The sequence below is a fragment of the Haemorhous mexicanus genome, chromosome 10 (genome assembly GCF_027477595.1).
Source record: "Haemorhous mexicanus isolate bHaeMex1 chromosome 10, bHaeMex1.pri, whole genome shotgun sequence".
Classification (NCBI taxonomy): domain Eukaryota; kingdom Metazoa; phylum Chordata; class Aves; order Passeriformes; family Fringillidae; genus Haemorhous; species Haemorhous mexicanus.
In genome coordinates, this window is record NC_082350.1 from 12039779 (window position 1) to 12056128 (window position 16350).

Genomic DNA, 16350 nt, shown 5'->3' on the forward strand with positions numbered 1-16350 from the left:
CAGCTGTTTTTTTTGGTCAAGGTGCATCTATCTTCCTACTGCCTCCTCAAACTCACCCACTTCGCTCTACCTTTTTAACAAGTTTTAACATTATGAAAGCACTGATGTGGGGGCCCTTTGTCAGTTGGCACATAAACAAGAAAGAGCCCACTAATTTCTCTTGCTCCATTGCCTGGTGCAGCCCACATCCATCATTCATTAAGACTCACCTAAAAACTTAAACAGACGGACCAAAATGAAAATTATCATCTTTATGCAGATGTTATTGCAATAATTCACCGTATGACCCTTTCTCATCAGTTCCTCCTGTAGTCCTGCAGAAGTTACCACTCTCCTCGAAGTCACACAGAACCACATGCAATGACATCACTTGATGAATAATGTTAGATTTGTGGGTAATTTGAGCTTTAGACAGTCATGGGATGTTTCTTAAAGAGTTCCATTCTTGCTAAATCATCCCACACTCACACTACAAACTGTACCAACCCAGCTGTTCTTGGGGCTCCATGATGAACTATTATGAAAAATAACACACAAGACAGTGCCAATCAGATTAATTCCTTGATAAGGTCCATAATGTGGCAACACAGTTTGGCATGACCCAGAGGGAGCAAGTAATAAGAGACTGGTTAATCCAGGATTATCACTAGAGGATTGCACATCAAATCTGTGCCCACATGAATGAGGATTTGCACTGTGCCTCAGGCACAAGTGGTCCTTCCTTTCTGCCAGCTCTGCAACACAAGTAAACTCTGACAGGAAATGAGGTGGACTTTAGGGCAATAAAGCTGTAAGCCAAGAATTTATCTGCCAAAGCAAGTGAAGTGAAAACTGGTGTACTTACTCTGTTAATGTTTCATTATTTACCCATTATTTTTACTCGGCCTAAGGAATATCTGCATTTGAAGAAGAGCAATGTGTATTAACAGGATAGTGTACATCATCCTCTGGATGTCTCTTAAGGAATTATTGTGTGGACTGAAAATGACATAACTCTAAATAATTTTAAGAAAATGAGTGATTGAGTTCCTGTGTGTGTATATATATATGTGTGTGTGTGTATATGTACATAGATCTGATGGTCCTGTGTAAATAGAAAATTCAGAGCTGAATAGCTCTTTAAAAGAACATTTATTTCAAGTCTAGAAATTAATGGAAAATTATTAAAAAGTCAGAAAAATGGCTATCAATGAAGCTTAACTAGAACAGGAGAATGGATATACTAGAAGCTAAAGGGATTAAAAAGCACTTAAGAACTATTGTTTCAGTAAGACCTAGCCATTAAAAATAACTGCAATTACAAAAAATACAGGACTAAGTGTGATTATCAACTTTCATAAATCACTGCCAATGCACTGATGTTTTATTGACCAAGTTTTACCAGAAAAAAAAGTTTTAATGAAAAACGCTTTTTCTGTACTTTCAAATAATAGGAATCAGGTTTACTATATGCACTTGATGGCATTGTGACCATTCCTTTGATTTGTAATGTATTTCAAAGCAGAAATAAAACAGGAAATTTGTAAATTATAGAAAAATAAGAGTAAACACCCACTTAAAAATTGACAGCATGTTGGAACCATGGATTCTTTTAATAAAGAACAGCCACTTACCTCATGATATCAGATTCTTCAAAACATTTATCAGTTACAGTCTCAATATTCAAGGGTCCTCATGCACCTGAATTTGAATTCTTTTGGCCAAGAGTGTGTATTCAGACTGCCCTTATGCCCTTGATGTCACTGTGTCCCCTTTCCAGATACAGAAAGAGAAGAACATAACTGTCTCTCAGTAGTAAGGAAGGCTGATTATGGAACACATAAGGAGATCACATTGCAAATAGAATTAAAAACATCCTTATTTTAAGTACCAATTACTTCTTTGAGATTCCTCACCCTCAGGGGTCATCTATATAGTAGTTCAGATCAACTCAATTAAATTGAACAAAAGTCCTGTAATTTTTGAATGGGAGCATCCATGCAAGATTTACTCTGCAATAACTGATAATATTTTCAAGTTATCCCTTCATTTAAGTTGCTTGAATTTTCTTTAGTGCTACATATTGAGATGCAGAACTCACCATGCAGGGTAACAGCAGTTAAGACTTCATTGACTAATCACTTGAAGACAGTTTATAAAATGCAAGATTTTATCTTGGTGTCTTTAAGTTGAGCAATATGACCTGAGTGTTTACACCAACCAGACTTGTTCTGTACAGAATCACCAAGTTGCATACACACTTCCATAAAGTTGCAGCAGCTGGTCATGCTAAGAGTATACTCCAATCTTTTTGTTGATTGCTTTAAACAAGCTGATTCACACTAAAATGTGTAAGAAAGACATTAACATTCTGCTTCTCAGTCACCAGCTGGTTTTCCACCTTGTTAAAAATCACTAGGGCTGAACTTACTGGAAAAGAATGACTTTTCTATGGGGTTGGGTTTTTTTAATCTAATTGGTGACAAGGCCAAAAAATTTTTGGAAGATCAGTGTCCTGTTAAATGCTTTTAATTGCAAGGTGACCAACAGCCTTTTGGAAAAATATCTTGGTATTTTGATCACAGTTACAGTTGAAAGCCATCAAGAAACAGTCAGGAGGGCAAGTCCTGCTTCCAAGATCAGAGAAACTGAGTTTCACGAGATTTAAGTCATATTGTAAACTTCTGGGTTGGAGCATACAAAAGTTCCCATGGAGTATTTGGAAATAAAACAGTGAAAATAGGTAATGTTTCTTGTTTCAATATTTAATCCAAGCAGACACAGACAGTTTATAAAATTACTCTATTTCATTAGAGTTCTATATAGCATTTAAGTTTTATGAATGTTTTTCCTTCAGTGTAGCATATATTCATATTCCAAAATATCTTTGCACAGTCTTTGTGCAACTACATGCTAAAAATCTGCAAATGCACACTTAACACTAAACAGCACAAAAAATACATTCTGTATCCATTCATATGCAAATTTAAAACATTTCACTTGGCAGATAAACAATGAAAAGTTATTTTAAAAAAATCAGAAACTACAAAAATGCGCACATAAAAGTCTTCCCTTTTGGATTTTTAGTAAAATACTGCTCTGTATAAGATCTAATGAAAAACTCCAGTGCTTAGAAAATACTTTATATCTATGAGAAAAAGAAATGCCTAAATTTATATCTGTATGAGCTAAACATTATGACCTCGTTAAAATATAATAATGAAATCAAAGGGGACATGGCAATGATCAGTGCAGATGTCACATCTACCAGGACATGTAAAACTGTAATTAACTGGGCACCAGGCAGTCACTTTCATAGAATAGAAAAACTAAAAATCAGGGACTAATACAATATGCAGCAGTTACAGAATAAAAGGTTTAACCACCTAAATATACTATAAATAGCAATTCCACTTGAAGAGGGAGCAGAAATCTTAGTCTGAAGTAGAATAATTAATAAAAAATTGCTGTGTTCACTGGTACATAAGAGTACAGCGTCCTCCACAACTTTGTTTCTCAAAAATCTGCATAAACTTGCTGTGCAGACACATCAAAATTCTGTGATGCAGAGTCTAACACAGCCTCATCTCTGTCACGGAAAATTTCAAATAGGTATTTTCTCTTATGATCAGATCATTCAGATAGATACAGTGGACCAATTAAATGTCACATAACCACTTGTAAAATATTGGCATGGCAGCATCCTATCAGTCTCATGGTGCTAATGAGAAAAAAAAAAACAAACCAACATATACAACTTTCCCTTTACAGAATATGGCTTTGAACCTCTTGAGATTAGATTACTATAAAGACAACAACAAAATCAATGAGATCTCTGACTAGATGTAGACTATTCCACAAGTTTTGTGATGCTAAGTAAAATAAAATTTCTTAACCTTGTTTTTATCTCTGTGATCCTTCTTATAGGGCTTGCTGCTATTCTACAAATAGTACTGACCCAACAACTGTTTTGGAGAGAAGAAAATTAAAAAACACTAACACAGTAATAATGTGAAACTTCATACTACACCAAGAAATAGAGGCAAAAAAATACAAATGAAAGAAAGTCTAGGGACTTGCAGACCCAGAATGAAACCTGCTCAGAAGCAACAAAATAAATCACTCAAGTTTGCTTTTATTTCTGGTTCCTGGGCCTTAGAGAAAAAATACTTCTTTTTCTAGAACAGATGAAAAATGAAATTTAATTGATGCCAGTAAGCCGCACCAACAGAGGTTTCAAATTTTTTCTTAAGACTAAAGATTTTATATTAATGTGCATAAGACTGGTATATGTGGGTTAAAAAGGCTACAAGTACCTCTGAGCCTTCTTTTTTTTCCTATATGAACAAAGAATTCCATAGTTCTGTCCAAAACTTCAAGTCAGCTTTCTGTCTGAATATTCTTATGGAACCAATAGCAACACTTCCTCATAATTTAATTTTGCAACACAGAAATTCTCTCACAAAACTAAAAAAATAAATATTAAAAGTCATTAGTAACAAAAAATAATCTACTATAGGAAAGGGTTCAGGGCACAGACTATTAGAGGAAGAAATGGACTCTAAGTAAACATAACTTTGACAGCCATTCAGCAAAATGGGTTTCTTTTTGTCTGGCCATTTTTGCAGTTTAGGAAAAAAATCAGGCTATCACAAGCATCTAGGAGGCTATGCACATCTGTATTAGATAACTTTGTTATTTTATCATTAGAAAACAATGAAATTGGTATATTAAAAAAAAGTTAAATGTACTTTACCAAAGGAATCCCTACTTTGCAAATATAATTTTTTTTATTCAATACATCCTATAAAATTAATCTCCTGGAACAGATTGTGCAAGAGCAACCAGTTTTTGCCACTCCAATACCAGACACACAATAACACCTATGTTCTGAAAGCTGTAAAGCTGTTGCCCTCTAGTACAAAACCCAGCAGTTCCTACTTAGAGTGGATTTGGCAGTTTCTTTGTAGTCAGCTTTTAGTTACACTGATTCAACTCAGAAGGACCTGGAGTGCCAATATAAAAACCGCAGTTAAATAATTTTTACTTTCTATCTTATTACACTACTTAAAATCAAGCTAGAGTACAAAATGCCATGCTAAACACTGTTAGATGCCCAACTTATTACTGTTCCACATCCCTCCCAAAAAGCACATGAGTTAAACCTGAGTTAAGGTTGCCACTGTTATTGCTGCTTACCCGATATTGTCTGTAAGCCACTGTTTAGAAACCTAGGCACAAGGGATGGCATGGCAACCTTAACTCAGTATTTCCTGGCTTTTGCTAATTTAAGTGAAAATAAAACAAATTTTTAACATAATTTTTATGGTTTTAATGACAACCTGAAAATAACGTAGCAAATAAAATGTATTTCCTTCTATATTATACTTAAAGTGGCTGGTCTTTTTAATAGAGATTTCTGATTTTTTTAAATGATAAAACATAACAGTGGGGAAAGAGTTAAATAAAATACACCTAGCTACCAGATTTATTCTGAAGATTTTGGTGCGCCAAAATTGACAGCCAGTTTTCTTGGCTTTCGCTTGCTGGAAGTGTTTGGTGTTGATTTGTTATGAGGAACACTTGGAGTAGCCACATTGTCTTGAAATGAAACAGTGGACTGAGCAGCTTGAGGAGATTTTAAAGAAGCTGAAGAACTATCTTGCTGAATGTGGTCAGAAGACATTGGCTGTTCATTCTTTAGTGGTGCAGCTTGAGGGGAACTCTGAAACTCCTTGAGTTCAAAGTTTTTCTTGCTAGCAGCCCTTTTTTTAGTTACCTTTAAATTAAATAAATATTATTTAACAGAATGCATTCTCAAAAAACTGCAAATATTCCACTTTCAGAAAACATGCATACATATCTTAACAATAATTTTCTAATACTAAATTCTACTTCACAATGGGGGTGTTGTTGTATTAATCTTGTAGTCACATTTTTTTACAAAAATACAATATTAAGACAAACCTGCTGCTCTTACCTGCAGAGGTATAAACTGGTTGTGAGAACCGACTGGTATAGTTCCTGCAAGAGACACATTTCCTGGATAGGTGCCAGGATAATAATGCTTAGGCACTGGAGTACTCCAGGATACTGGACCAAACATGTGAGATGATGGAGGCATCATATTAGCTATGAAAATAAGAAACTTTTATCTCTCTTTCTTAAAAACAAAAACAAAAACAAAAAAAAAAAACAAAAAAAAAAAAAAACCAAAAAAAAAAAACCACCAAACTTGCCAAGAGCCCAGGACTACTCCAACTACAGCTGACTGCATGTTGTTTATCTTTCCAGCAAAGCCTCATATGCTTCATATTTACTTCAAAATAGCTAAGAATTTATTTATTTATTATCAAAAGCCCCCAAACAAACAGAACTACACCTAGATGACAACACAATTAAGAGCACTAAAGTCATGGTATCTGCATTCCAGAGCGCACATATTGCAGGATCTCCACATCCTCAGCTCAGCCAACTGTATTAGCAGAAAGCTGCAAGTTTAGGCTGTCATTATGGAACACAGCAACAACAGAGAAACCCTATGGAAAAGAGATGTAGCAGCTGCTGTATGAGTTTCTAGGATGCTACAGCAGTGCTGACTCATTAATTCCTAGGTGTGGTGGGAACTTCAGTAAAATACAAATCAGCTGGGAGCCAGAATACAAAACAACAGCAATGGGACTTTTAGCAATTTTTGGGGGGTTACTTACCATGCTCACATTTGGCAGTGTACAAGAGGACTGCGATGCAGCACTTCAGTGAAAGTTGGTAATAGATGGATAAAAACAGTATTGCATGGAGAAATATTAACTATATGGCATGGGGGGAAAAATCCATGTAAAAAATCCAGGAGGCTATTTCTTACAAATTCTGGACTGGGACTATCTGCTTTCAAGTAATTACTGTTGTTTTGAAGGAAAAAAAATGGAAAAAGCACCTAAGACTGAATAGATCATACATTCTTGAGGAAAAGAAATCATTAAAAGAGATGAGTCTTCATACTGAATTAATCTGCACATTGATGCAAAGAGGATAATGAACTGTTTTCAAAACTGTTCAGACATACAAGTACATATGAAGACCAGAAAATGGGACTTTCTGGAAATCATTCATTTGCATATAAAGAACCACCATAATTATAGGATATGGTGGTATTATTTGAAATGTGTTCTAGTCAAACACCTACCAGGGGGCTGTGCAAATACTGGAGGAATTGATCCAGGTGGTACAGGAACTCCTAGTGGCTGGTAATTTGGAAACACTGCTGGAGGTGGAGGCGAAGAAAAGTTTACTCCTATAGAACCCTATGAAGAAGGAAACAGAGGTTTACCAACAGATGCAGTGCACAGACACAGAGATTTGAAGAGATGTTTCACATCCTCACCAAGCGCTGTAAAGCAAAAAGCGCAGCTTTCTCCTTCGCTTCAGCCTCGGAATGACACTGCGGGCCGTGAACCAACAAGCCATTTGACAGCTTTATGTGGCAAACTGTCATGGTCTAGAAAAAAGAGAGAAGATTTTCAAGGCAATTTGTATTGTTAACAAACTGTGAGATGGGAACAGAGATTTGTTTGTTTTAAAAAAAGGCAACAAAGGGAGCTAAGGTCTATTTTCAGATAGATTTCAGAGGTCAGTCCAAATATGTAATACAGAACAGTTGATAGAAAACTGAGAACTTGTACTTTTTCAGAAAAAACATTTTACCTGTGGTGTTTTTAGGAAAGAGAAATCTGGTTGCGACATTCCAAGAAGAGAACAAATACGAGAGAGCTCAGAAACAGTAGACAGTGCAGGCTGTGGACAAGTGAAAGGGTGACCTCCAGTTTCTACTGCTGGTGTGTTCTGGGGGCCTCCAGGGCTATGCTTGTTCATATAAGCAGCTGACAAAAAGGAAAAAAAAAAGCTGTATTACAATTATTTCCTTCACTAAAAGAATGGCAACTTGGTTATTAGCAAAAAAAAAAAAAAAAAACCAACAAAGGCTTATTTTATTTTTCCCTGGTATTTTCATACTGTTTAACAAAAACCAAGAGACTATAGCTGAAGAGAATTTCAGATCCAAATACAGAAGCAGAACTAAAAAAAAAATTGAAATTTTATTACTATATTTTGATAAACAGTACCCTGCTGAAACTGTGTTCTAAAATGTCATTACAAGGTGAAGCTCTGAATTATGAGCTGATGGTTACACATACCCATTTTTTTTGTTGGTCTGTATTGCACAGCAGCTCCATGGCAATCCTGTCTGCTAGAGGGAGCAGGAACATCATTAACTTGTGATTTCACTTCATTCTTCGTTTGCAGATCTGAGCCATCTATCTTCAAAATCTCTTTCAGCATCTGTGTTCCTTTCTTTAAAAATAAAATAAACCACTCAGGAACATGCTGGCATCCAGACAACATGACCTTCTTAACACTGATTATCATAATTGGCAACAAAATCTGACTTTTTATTTTCCAATCAGTTATATTTTATCAAAGGTAACTTTTTATTTTCCAATCAGTTATAATTTATCAAAGGTAACAGCATCCTAGCAAAAACAAAGGTGTTCGCTAATTTTCTTTGAGAGTAGCTAATTAAAAATCATTAATACATTTTAAAAAGCAGTATGAGGTTTCATGGAGATTCTTTAAATAGAAGCACTGATGCTAAGACAGCAGATGCTAAACTGCAATGTAATGATTTCTGCAGTATACAGACCATAGCAAATGACTGTGGTGACAGATGTTCCTCATTTGTAGCTCTTGCTTCCTTGGAATAAGTCTGCACTTCATTTTCTTTGGAAATTTTCAAAGAAGCTAGAAGCCTTTCCAGTTCATTGTCCTTCTTAAATTAAAGAAGAAAAAAAGGTACATCAACTAAGTGTATTTACAAGCAGATGCAAGAGGAAGGGTATATCAATTTGATTTGAATATCATTTTATTCTCATTCAGATTTTTCCTCTCTTAGGTTGGGCAGGTCACAGTCATGTCTGTTCAGAGTGTGAACAGATATCCACAGACTGCATCAAGTTCTGCACATTAAAATTGATAGAACTGATTTAAAGAACAATTAAAGTTACACACGTTTGTTGTATTTTTCAAACATGAATTTGCACACAAGTAACCAGGAACAATTGGAACAAAATGGACTGGAAACTGAAGTTACTCAAAGAGCACAAGACAGTCAACTCCTTAGATCCTACCTTCGCCCCTGTGCAGGGACCATCGACTGCAGCCTTCTGAATTAAAGGCGTGTTGGGACTTCCATTCCTCTTCAAAAGTTTGACATTGTACTTATTCACACCTGCAAAATTCTGAAGTAAATTGCAGCCATTATTACTGAATACTCTATTACTCATTATAACACAACCATATTAGAAACGCATCTGCAAAGAGCTTTCACAAGGTAATATTCTTAGAGGATTTCAGCTTATTGAACACCTGGCATTTATGTTTTCCCATTACATCATAGCTTTTAGAATCTAAAAGGAATAGTAAAGTTGTTTGGTATCATCATATATTTTATGATCTCTCTCTCATATTCTGTCTATAAACTTCTAATGAAAAGAATATCTCAAAAATAAATTTGCTGACTAAAAGAATCAACTAAGATGACAGTTACAGACAAATCTGTAACATGATAAATCACATCATGAGTAAAATGAAAAGATTAGATTAACTCAGTACAGACAAAATTACCTGTTGGTTTGACATTTTATTATGTGGCTGACTTTCACCTCTTGTAGTTTTGGAATCTTCTTTAACTACAAAAGAATGCATTACTTTGAAATGCTCTTAAAAACAGTAATAGTCAAGACTCAGAACAATTAGTAACTCCATACAAATATACAGAGTTGCATCATTATGAATGTTTTTATCAAGTGTTTAACTTTTGCTTCACAGGTCATTTGGTGTATGCTTTTCTTCTAGGATAAAATAAAATGAAGTACATTCAATGATATATCTAATTTTCTATTCTACAAATATGATCACAAGCAGATTTTCAAAGACACGTATTTTTTTTGTTTGGTTTTTATATTAGATGGGTGGCAAGTCAACAGAACAAAGAACAACTTACCTAAAAGGTTTGGGATTATGTGTGCAACAATCTGATATACACACCAGGGACATTATTTGACAATAACAAGTGCAAAGTATTGTTTATAAAACTAAAATAATTATTTCTTGTCAGTAACTACAAAAAACCAAAAAGCTCTTCAGACATTTCAATGAAGGTCAGATTAAGCAAGTAGTTCCCCTAAACAAGGTTTCTAATAATAGTACTTACATTTTTTATAAGGCTCCTGTTTTCTTTGTTGACATTTAAAGCTGCCGTCATTGAAGCCTGGCTTATAAAACTGATGGCCAGTTCCCAGCTTGATTTCCTGAGGTAGAACTGCACCCTAGGGTTTCAAACATCAAAGCTTAACCAGACAACTGGGTATGTGTTATTTACATAGTAGTGCCCTATGATGACACCTTTCCAGAGCTATGCATACTCCATGTAACACCACTTCCATCCAGAGGATTTATTTGTAACATGAAGTTTTCTGATACAATGAACCAATGTATGAAATTAAGTACCTTCATATTTTGAAAGCAGAGATCTGTTAAAAGTTTCTATACAAACCTTCTCATGCATGTTTTGTTGAATGTGATGAGGCTTCCCAGAACTCTGCAATGATTGCCATATGCTGCAGAATTCATCATCTTGCTTATTCTGTGCCTAACAAAATAAAAAAACAAGACCCCGGATAAACTCAGCAGCGATAAATTCAACTTTTGAACAGCAAAGTATATACCAAGACATTCTGGAAATTGTAAGGTTCAAGTTTAACAGTCCTCAGATGACAGATATTTTCGTACTGAACTAGTACAAGTTTCAGGTAATTAATTATGAAAGAAGCTGTGGTAGTGGATTGCAGTTACAATTTTTACTAAGGATCACTACTAAAGAGAAATGAGGTTAGTTTGATGATTAAGTACAATGAAACTCAGGCAACAGCTCAGAATGGTTTCAAAAGCATGCTTTCATACTGGGAGTATTCTTAGATTGTATTATTTATGATTTATTTTGTAAGGCCTAGACAGCCAGGTTCAATTACTTCATTACATTACAGGTGTGCTACTGCAGAACTGAGGCCCAGCTATGGAACAAACACTTTAAAAAAATCTAATATCTAAACAGGGATAACACAGGAGATATTATATTTAATCGAGAACTGAGAGCATTTCTGCTCCAGTCTGTATCTGAACTACAACATCTGATGTACTAAAACAAAGCAATTTATTAATCATGAGAAAATGACACCCACCCTGAACAGAGGGCCAAAACAGAGACATTTGGGTCCGATACTAAATGAATCCGAACACTCACTTTATTTTTCTGATTGCCACTCAGAAATGATCCTTTCTGGGGTGAGTTAGAGATGCCCTGATTTTCAGCCCTGAGATTGTAATGCTGTCTTCCATTCAGTTGCTAAATCATTGAGAGTGAAAAAAAAAAACATCAGAAGTGTTTCATTGTCCTACATTTTCTTTTGGAAAGTAGTTTTTCTTGTATAGACTCAAAAAACATGTGATAACTGTTTTCAAACACACCTTCAGCAACATGAAGTTACTAATTAAGGCAAGTTTAAAGAAGCCTTTTGTTAAAAAAATAAAGTATCATTAACCACCAAGAAAGTCAATTCAAAACTTGTAATTTTTCCTCCTTAATTGTAGTTTCAAAGTAAATTATAACCAAGAAGCAAAACTGATAGGAAAATCATGTCTTCCCTTTCTATGTATGGAAAAACAGCCTATAAGGAAGCACTAACTGGATCAAAGCTTTAAGGAAACAATTGCATCTCTGTCCAAACACACTATTTGACACCAAATAGTGTGTCACTGCTCTGAATTAAGTATCTGTCTCTCAGAAAAGCAACTGGAGTTACTCAGAGCAAAACCACTGTCAATAAGGTAATTTTAGTCCTTTTCCTTATTAGATTAATTCACTTCTCCAGCATAAAAATTATTCTACTTGTAATATATTGACAAAAAAACTAAAATTGGTTTGAAGATAACCATGAAGATATTTCAGATTCTAGGGAAAAACATTTTTGTAGAAATGCGAGAAAAGTCTTACTTGAGTAGGAACAAAAAGGGAGCGAGGAGAATGGTTGAGGCCTCCCAGATGCACTTTTTGTGAGCATACAGATGACAGATCAGATGCATATGAGTTGTAGTTATTCACTGCTGGCTGAGGTTTAACTATGGCCATCAGCTTTTGATTTCCCATTTCTGACCGACTACCATGAGAAAGGTTAATTAAGGCACTTGAGGGCAGGCGATAACCTCTGGCAGGTGAGCACCTTGAGAAAAGAATTCCACAGTTGTTTCATGCAGTTTAATTGTTGCCAAAAGACAATGACTCAAGTCTGAACAACAGAAGCTGAAAACTATGCAATATTGAAATCTAGTAGCATTGCAGACAACCTGAAACCCATGGCTCCCCTTTGCCCTCTGGCTGTCAAACAGTAATTAGCACTACTCTCAGTTTATATTGTACCTTTCAGTGCGGAGCTTAAAGAAATTTTTAAGATGAGTGAATTGTTATAGCACAGTTCTGTAGTAAATATTTCTGTAAAAGAACCAGAAAACAATATTCTTTTATTTTTCAGAAATGAAAGCTGAAGTTTCAGGTTCAGTAGCAGAATTACAAAAGGAAGTTAGGCAGCATTTCTGAACACTGAGTATTATCTGTTACAGCACATGCAAGGGCTATGATTGCTGAATGCAGGTAGGAGGGAAGAATTTCCTCTAACTTCCATCATTAAAACCTTAGGTAAGAACAGTAAAAATGAAGCCTGCTGGGTATATCTGAGCACTTAGAAGTTTAGGTGTTTACTTCAATACAAAAGAGTTATCACACTTACAAAAACAAAAGCCCCTCCACCTCCTGAAAAACAGTTCAGGTTCTTAATGGTTGGAATTTAGTGTCTAAGTATCAACTATTGAGCTCAGAGTCCCTCCTTCAGAGGAACAGATGCCTTCTGCCTGGTTTTTAATCTACATGTTGAATACATACTGGTAAGAACCTATTTTCTACATATTTTTTTTAGAAAGACATCTGGATCTAGTGCCTTATTCTGCTGGTTCATATTTGCTTTCTGCAAGTCAGAAGTTTATACACCAAAAAAGCCTAAAGAACCTTTCCACAATGTAACACGGTTCACAAAAAATTATCACTACTCAAAGACAAACTAAAAACACAAAAGAAATAAAAACTGACCAACACTGCCAAGAAACGAAGTTTCAAGAAGAAGCATTAAAAATACTCAACCAACCCAAAGCCAACAATTCCATGCCATCTAAGCCAATAGAATGAATTGACTCTGAACTCCGCCACACAAACCTTATAGTGAGGCCTCCAAGGAATTCTTCATCAAACAAGACTTCAAAGAGCACATCTGTTTCTCTAGTAGCTATAGAAACAAAGTACAACATCATCCTATACAGTTATGTCCATCTATATTTTGTAAATATGTGTCTATACTAGTTATACAATAAATAATGAAAAGACCAAAAATGAACAACATACCCCCAAATAATTTCTGAGTAATTTCATTAACAGGAATTTGGAAATCCTTCTAAAGGTCTCACATATGGCTGCCCTTTAAGATATAGTTTCAACAGTAATGTACCATGCATTACACCTTACCCATCTGCATTTACAGAACTGCAGTTTATAGCACTATGCCACACTAGTCAGAAACTGGCAGAAAAGAGATGTGAACCACTTCTACATTCAGGCAGTCAGAAACGAACAGCTTTAATATTAACTTCTTGCATAATGATAGACTAACACACCTTCAAAATTATAGTAGTATTTAAGATCTATGGAGAAAAGAATATTTCTTTAAAAAACTGCACTCCAGACTAGTCTCTTCGAGATTCTGTTAGATGCAAACTGAATGAGAAAGCAGCTACTGAAATGGCAGGTCAGAAAACCATTTGTAATATTCGATCTCAAACTGCTACACTCTGTGGGGCTCAATAAATCCATCTTGAAATAGATTTATGGTTAATCTTCTAGTCAAACAAGGTATTAGTCTATACCAATTAATGGAAATGGAATACTGCAGAATAAAAATACAAATTCAAAGTAAAACAATTTAAGACAAATCATACTTGATAAAGCTTTATGTTTGATGTAAGTATTAAGGTAATACTTGGTTTTAATCTCCTAGCAGCTGGGATTTCACATAAAAATACTTGGTTTTATGTCTACTCCACTTAACTTTGCCTATGTTTTCCCGTAACTTCTGGTCTGCCTTCTTCATATTAAGAAGAAACGAAGAGTAATTCTAATTCACATAGGAAGGACCATAGGATAAGTAATTTCTTTTTCAAATAACAGCTGTGTAACACATGAAATTAAACCAGGTTTTTTTCAAAACAGTAAATATGTTATTAACAGGTTTGAGCTGCATATGCTTAATATCAAGAAATATGTGCATTCACAACCATTACATTAAACATTATCCTGAATCCTGCTTTCATAGGACTAGCTGAGCTGTTATGTAGTTATAATCACAAAGAAAATATTACCTCCTTTAATTCCAATGATGGTGCCTCGTAAACCAACAGGAACAGAAAAGTTCTCTCTGACATTGACAACACGGTCAAACAGCCTGTATTCTGCATCTCGATCTGGAACAACCCCCTTCTGCTGTTCTAATGGCTGACAATAACCAAAAGACTGTGTTAATGTATGCAAAACAATAAGAATTACAATAAAAATGCATTTATAACAATATTTGAGACACACTATAAAGTAAACTTTCTGGGGGAAAAAAAAAAACCTTGAAAAAACCCCCCCAAAAACCCCCCAGAGAATAAAAACCTTCCCTCTCCAGATTCAAAGCAAACTTTCTTTTTTTCCCCTTGCAAGTCTCACTACTACTTCTGCCTGAAAATGTGTTGTACACTAGCTGATCAAGAGGATCAATTCAGACAGAACTAAAACATCACATGTAACCTGCCTGTATCAGTAACATAGGCAAGAGGAACAGCTGGTCCTATGTGAAGAACTGAATAAAAAGTAAAACATGGGACAAGAGACAGCAGAATGCACATTTTATTTTGTCTTCATTATAGAGCCAGTAAAAACGGCAGAAGTATAAAGGGCAGGAGGTAGAAAAAACCTTTAAGTCAGTGCCTGACATAATGGAGTTTGTAGTTACAAAAAACTGTCTCTCCTTATAGAGACAGACTGCTGTTTCCAAAATTATTTTCTAGAAGGCATAACAAAATGTTTTCTTTCATCAACACTGTCATAAAATTCTATTCTCCTGAAGTTGGTAAGCTTAGGTAAAATAAGTTATGATCTGGACAACTTAAACCACAACCCCCCCCAACCCATTGATATCACTTACTCTGTACAGCAAATGGGGTTTCACAGTTACTCGCACCTTCTTATTGCTCTTCCTCTGCTAAAGGAAAGGAACAGAAAGTCTTTACAAACTAGTGTAGGAACAAGCACTGGAATACGTGAAACAGAATTCCTGAAAAGATCACGTAGAATTCTTTAGTTTCGTTTAGATACTGGTATAGAGATTTAATGAAGTCTTTAGTTTAAGTCTAGTTTTTAAAACATGTTGGATTTCGTACCAAACCATTAGTTACCTAATTCCAGATGTCACACCAATTTTCTAAGGTGTCCTTGCAAGTTATTTCAAAAAACATCAGCCCATGATTTCATTTGGCTTTGTCCTTAGCTTTTACTTCAGTAATTTCCTTGGCCACTTTTTTCATCCTCTGGTCTGCAGAAAATAACTTTCTACTTTTCTGCAGACCAAAGAGAAACTGCAAGGGAAGAACAGCTGGGATTTCACATAAAAAGAGCACTTCAGTATTTTTCAATATATACTGATACCTGCTCCTTTACAAAACTGCCAAAAGGCACAGCTCAGAGTATGTCCCACTGCTGATAAATCACCCCTGGAAGAGTGAATTTCTTACAAAGATTAATAATGAGCTCTTCTGAATTTCTGGGGTAATATTACAAATACAGATTTTACATTATATTCTGTGTCCTTTTTCTTTGGAATGGCAAGTAATCTTCAATTGTCTTATTTAAATTCAAGAACTGCAAATATAACGAGCACTGCTTTTTGGTTCACTCCTGCTCACAATGACACCAAGCTGTGTACCTTGCATTTCTCCACTTCTTCTTCAATTTTCTCAACAATGGCTGCATCCAAAATTTGCAAGTCACAAGACGAGCGAGACAAAGCAGACACAGGATGTGCTTTTAACCAGGCAACAATTTCTTGCACTTTCTCAGCTCTGAATAAAAAATGGCACGAATGAAAGCTATTAGCTGCATGAACCAGGCATTTTACT

The 16350-nt window shown here is 35.3% G+C and overlaps 1 protein-coding gene across 7 annotated transcripts in view; it reads right to left on the reverse strand.

Moving 5' to 3' along the window:
• Positions 1-16350, reverse strand: part of XRN1 (5'-3' exoribonuclease 1) — a 38545-nt gene that overhangs the window by 648 nt on the left and 21547 nt on the right. The window contains exons 27-44 of one of the 7 annotated variants that reach the window (XR_009487664.1): positions 16158-16293; positions 15381-15437; positions 14554-14686; positions 13358-13427; positions 12089-12314; positions 11339-11440; positions 10592-10687; positions 10250-10364; positions 9661-9725; positions 9165-9275; positions 8681-8806; positions 8175-8331; positions 7684-7859; positions 7364-7477; positions 7166-7283; positions 5960-6111; positions 1614-1781; positions 382-514 (exon numbers count right to left, since the gene is read on the reverse strand). Coding sequence is in view for 5 of the 7 variants with exons in the window: in XM_059855364.1 (XP_059711347.1) it covers positions 5468-5758; positions 5960-6111; positions 7166-7283; positions 7364-7477; positions 7684-7859; positions 8175-8331; positions 8681-8806; positions 9165-9275; positions 9661-9725; positions 10250-10364; positions 10592-10687; positions 11339-11440; positions 12089-12314; positions 13358-13427; positions 14554-14686; positions 15381-15437; positions 16158-16293 (2245 nt within the window). In the remaining 2 variants the exon portion in view is untranslated. Of the gene's footprint in view, positions 1-381; positions 515-1495; positions 1782-2723; positions 5759-5959; positions 6112-7165; positions 7284-7363; positions 7478-7683; positions 7860-8174; positions 8332-8680; positions 8807-9164; positions 9276-9660; positions 9726-10249; positions 10365-10591; positions 10688-11338; positions 11441-12088; positions 12315-12511; positions 12584-13357; positions 13428-14553; positions 14687-15380; positions 15438-16157; positions 16294-16350 lie in introns of those variants that run through there. The other 6 variants (XR_009487663.1, XM_059855367.1, XM_059855366.1 and 3 more) reach the window with 6 other exon arrangements.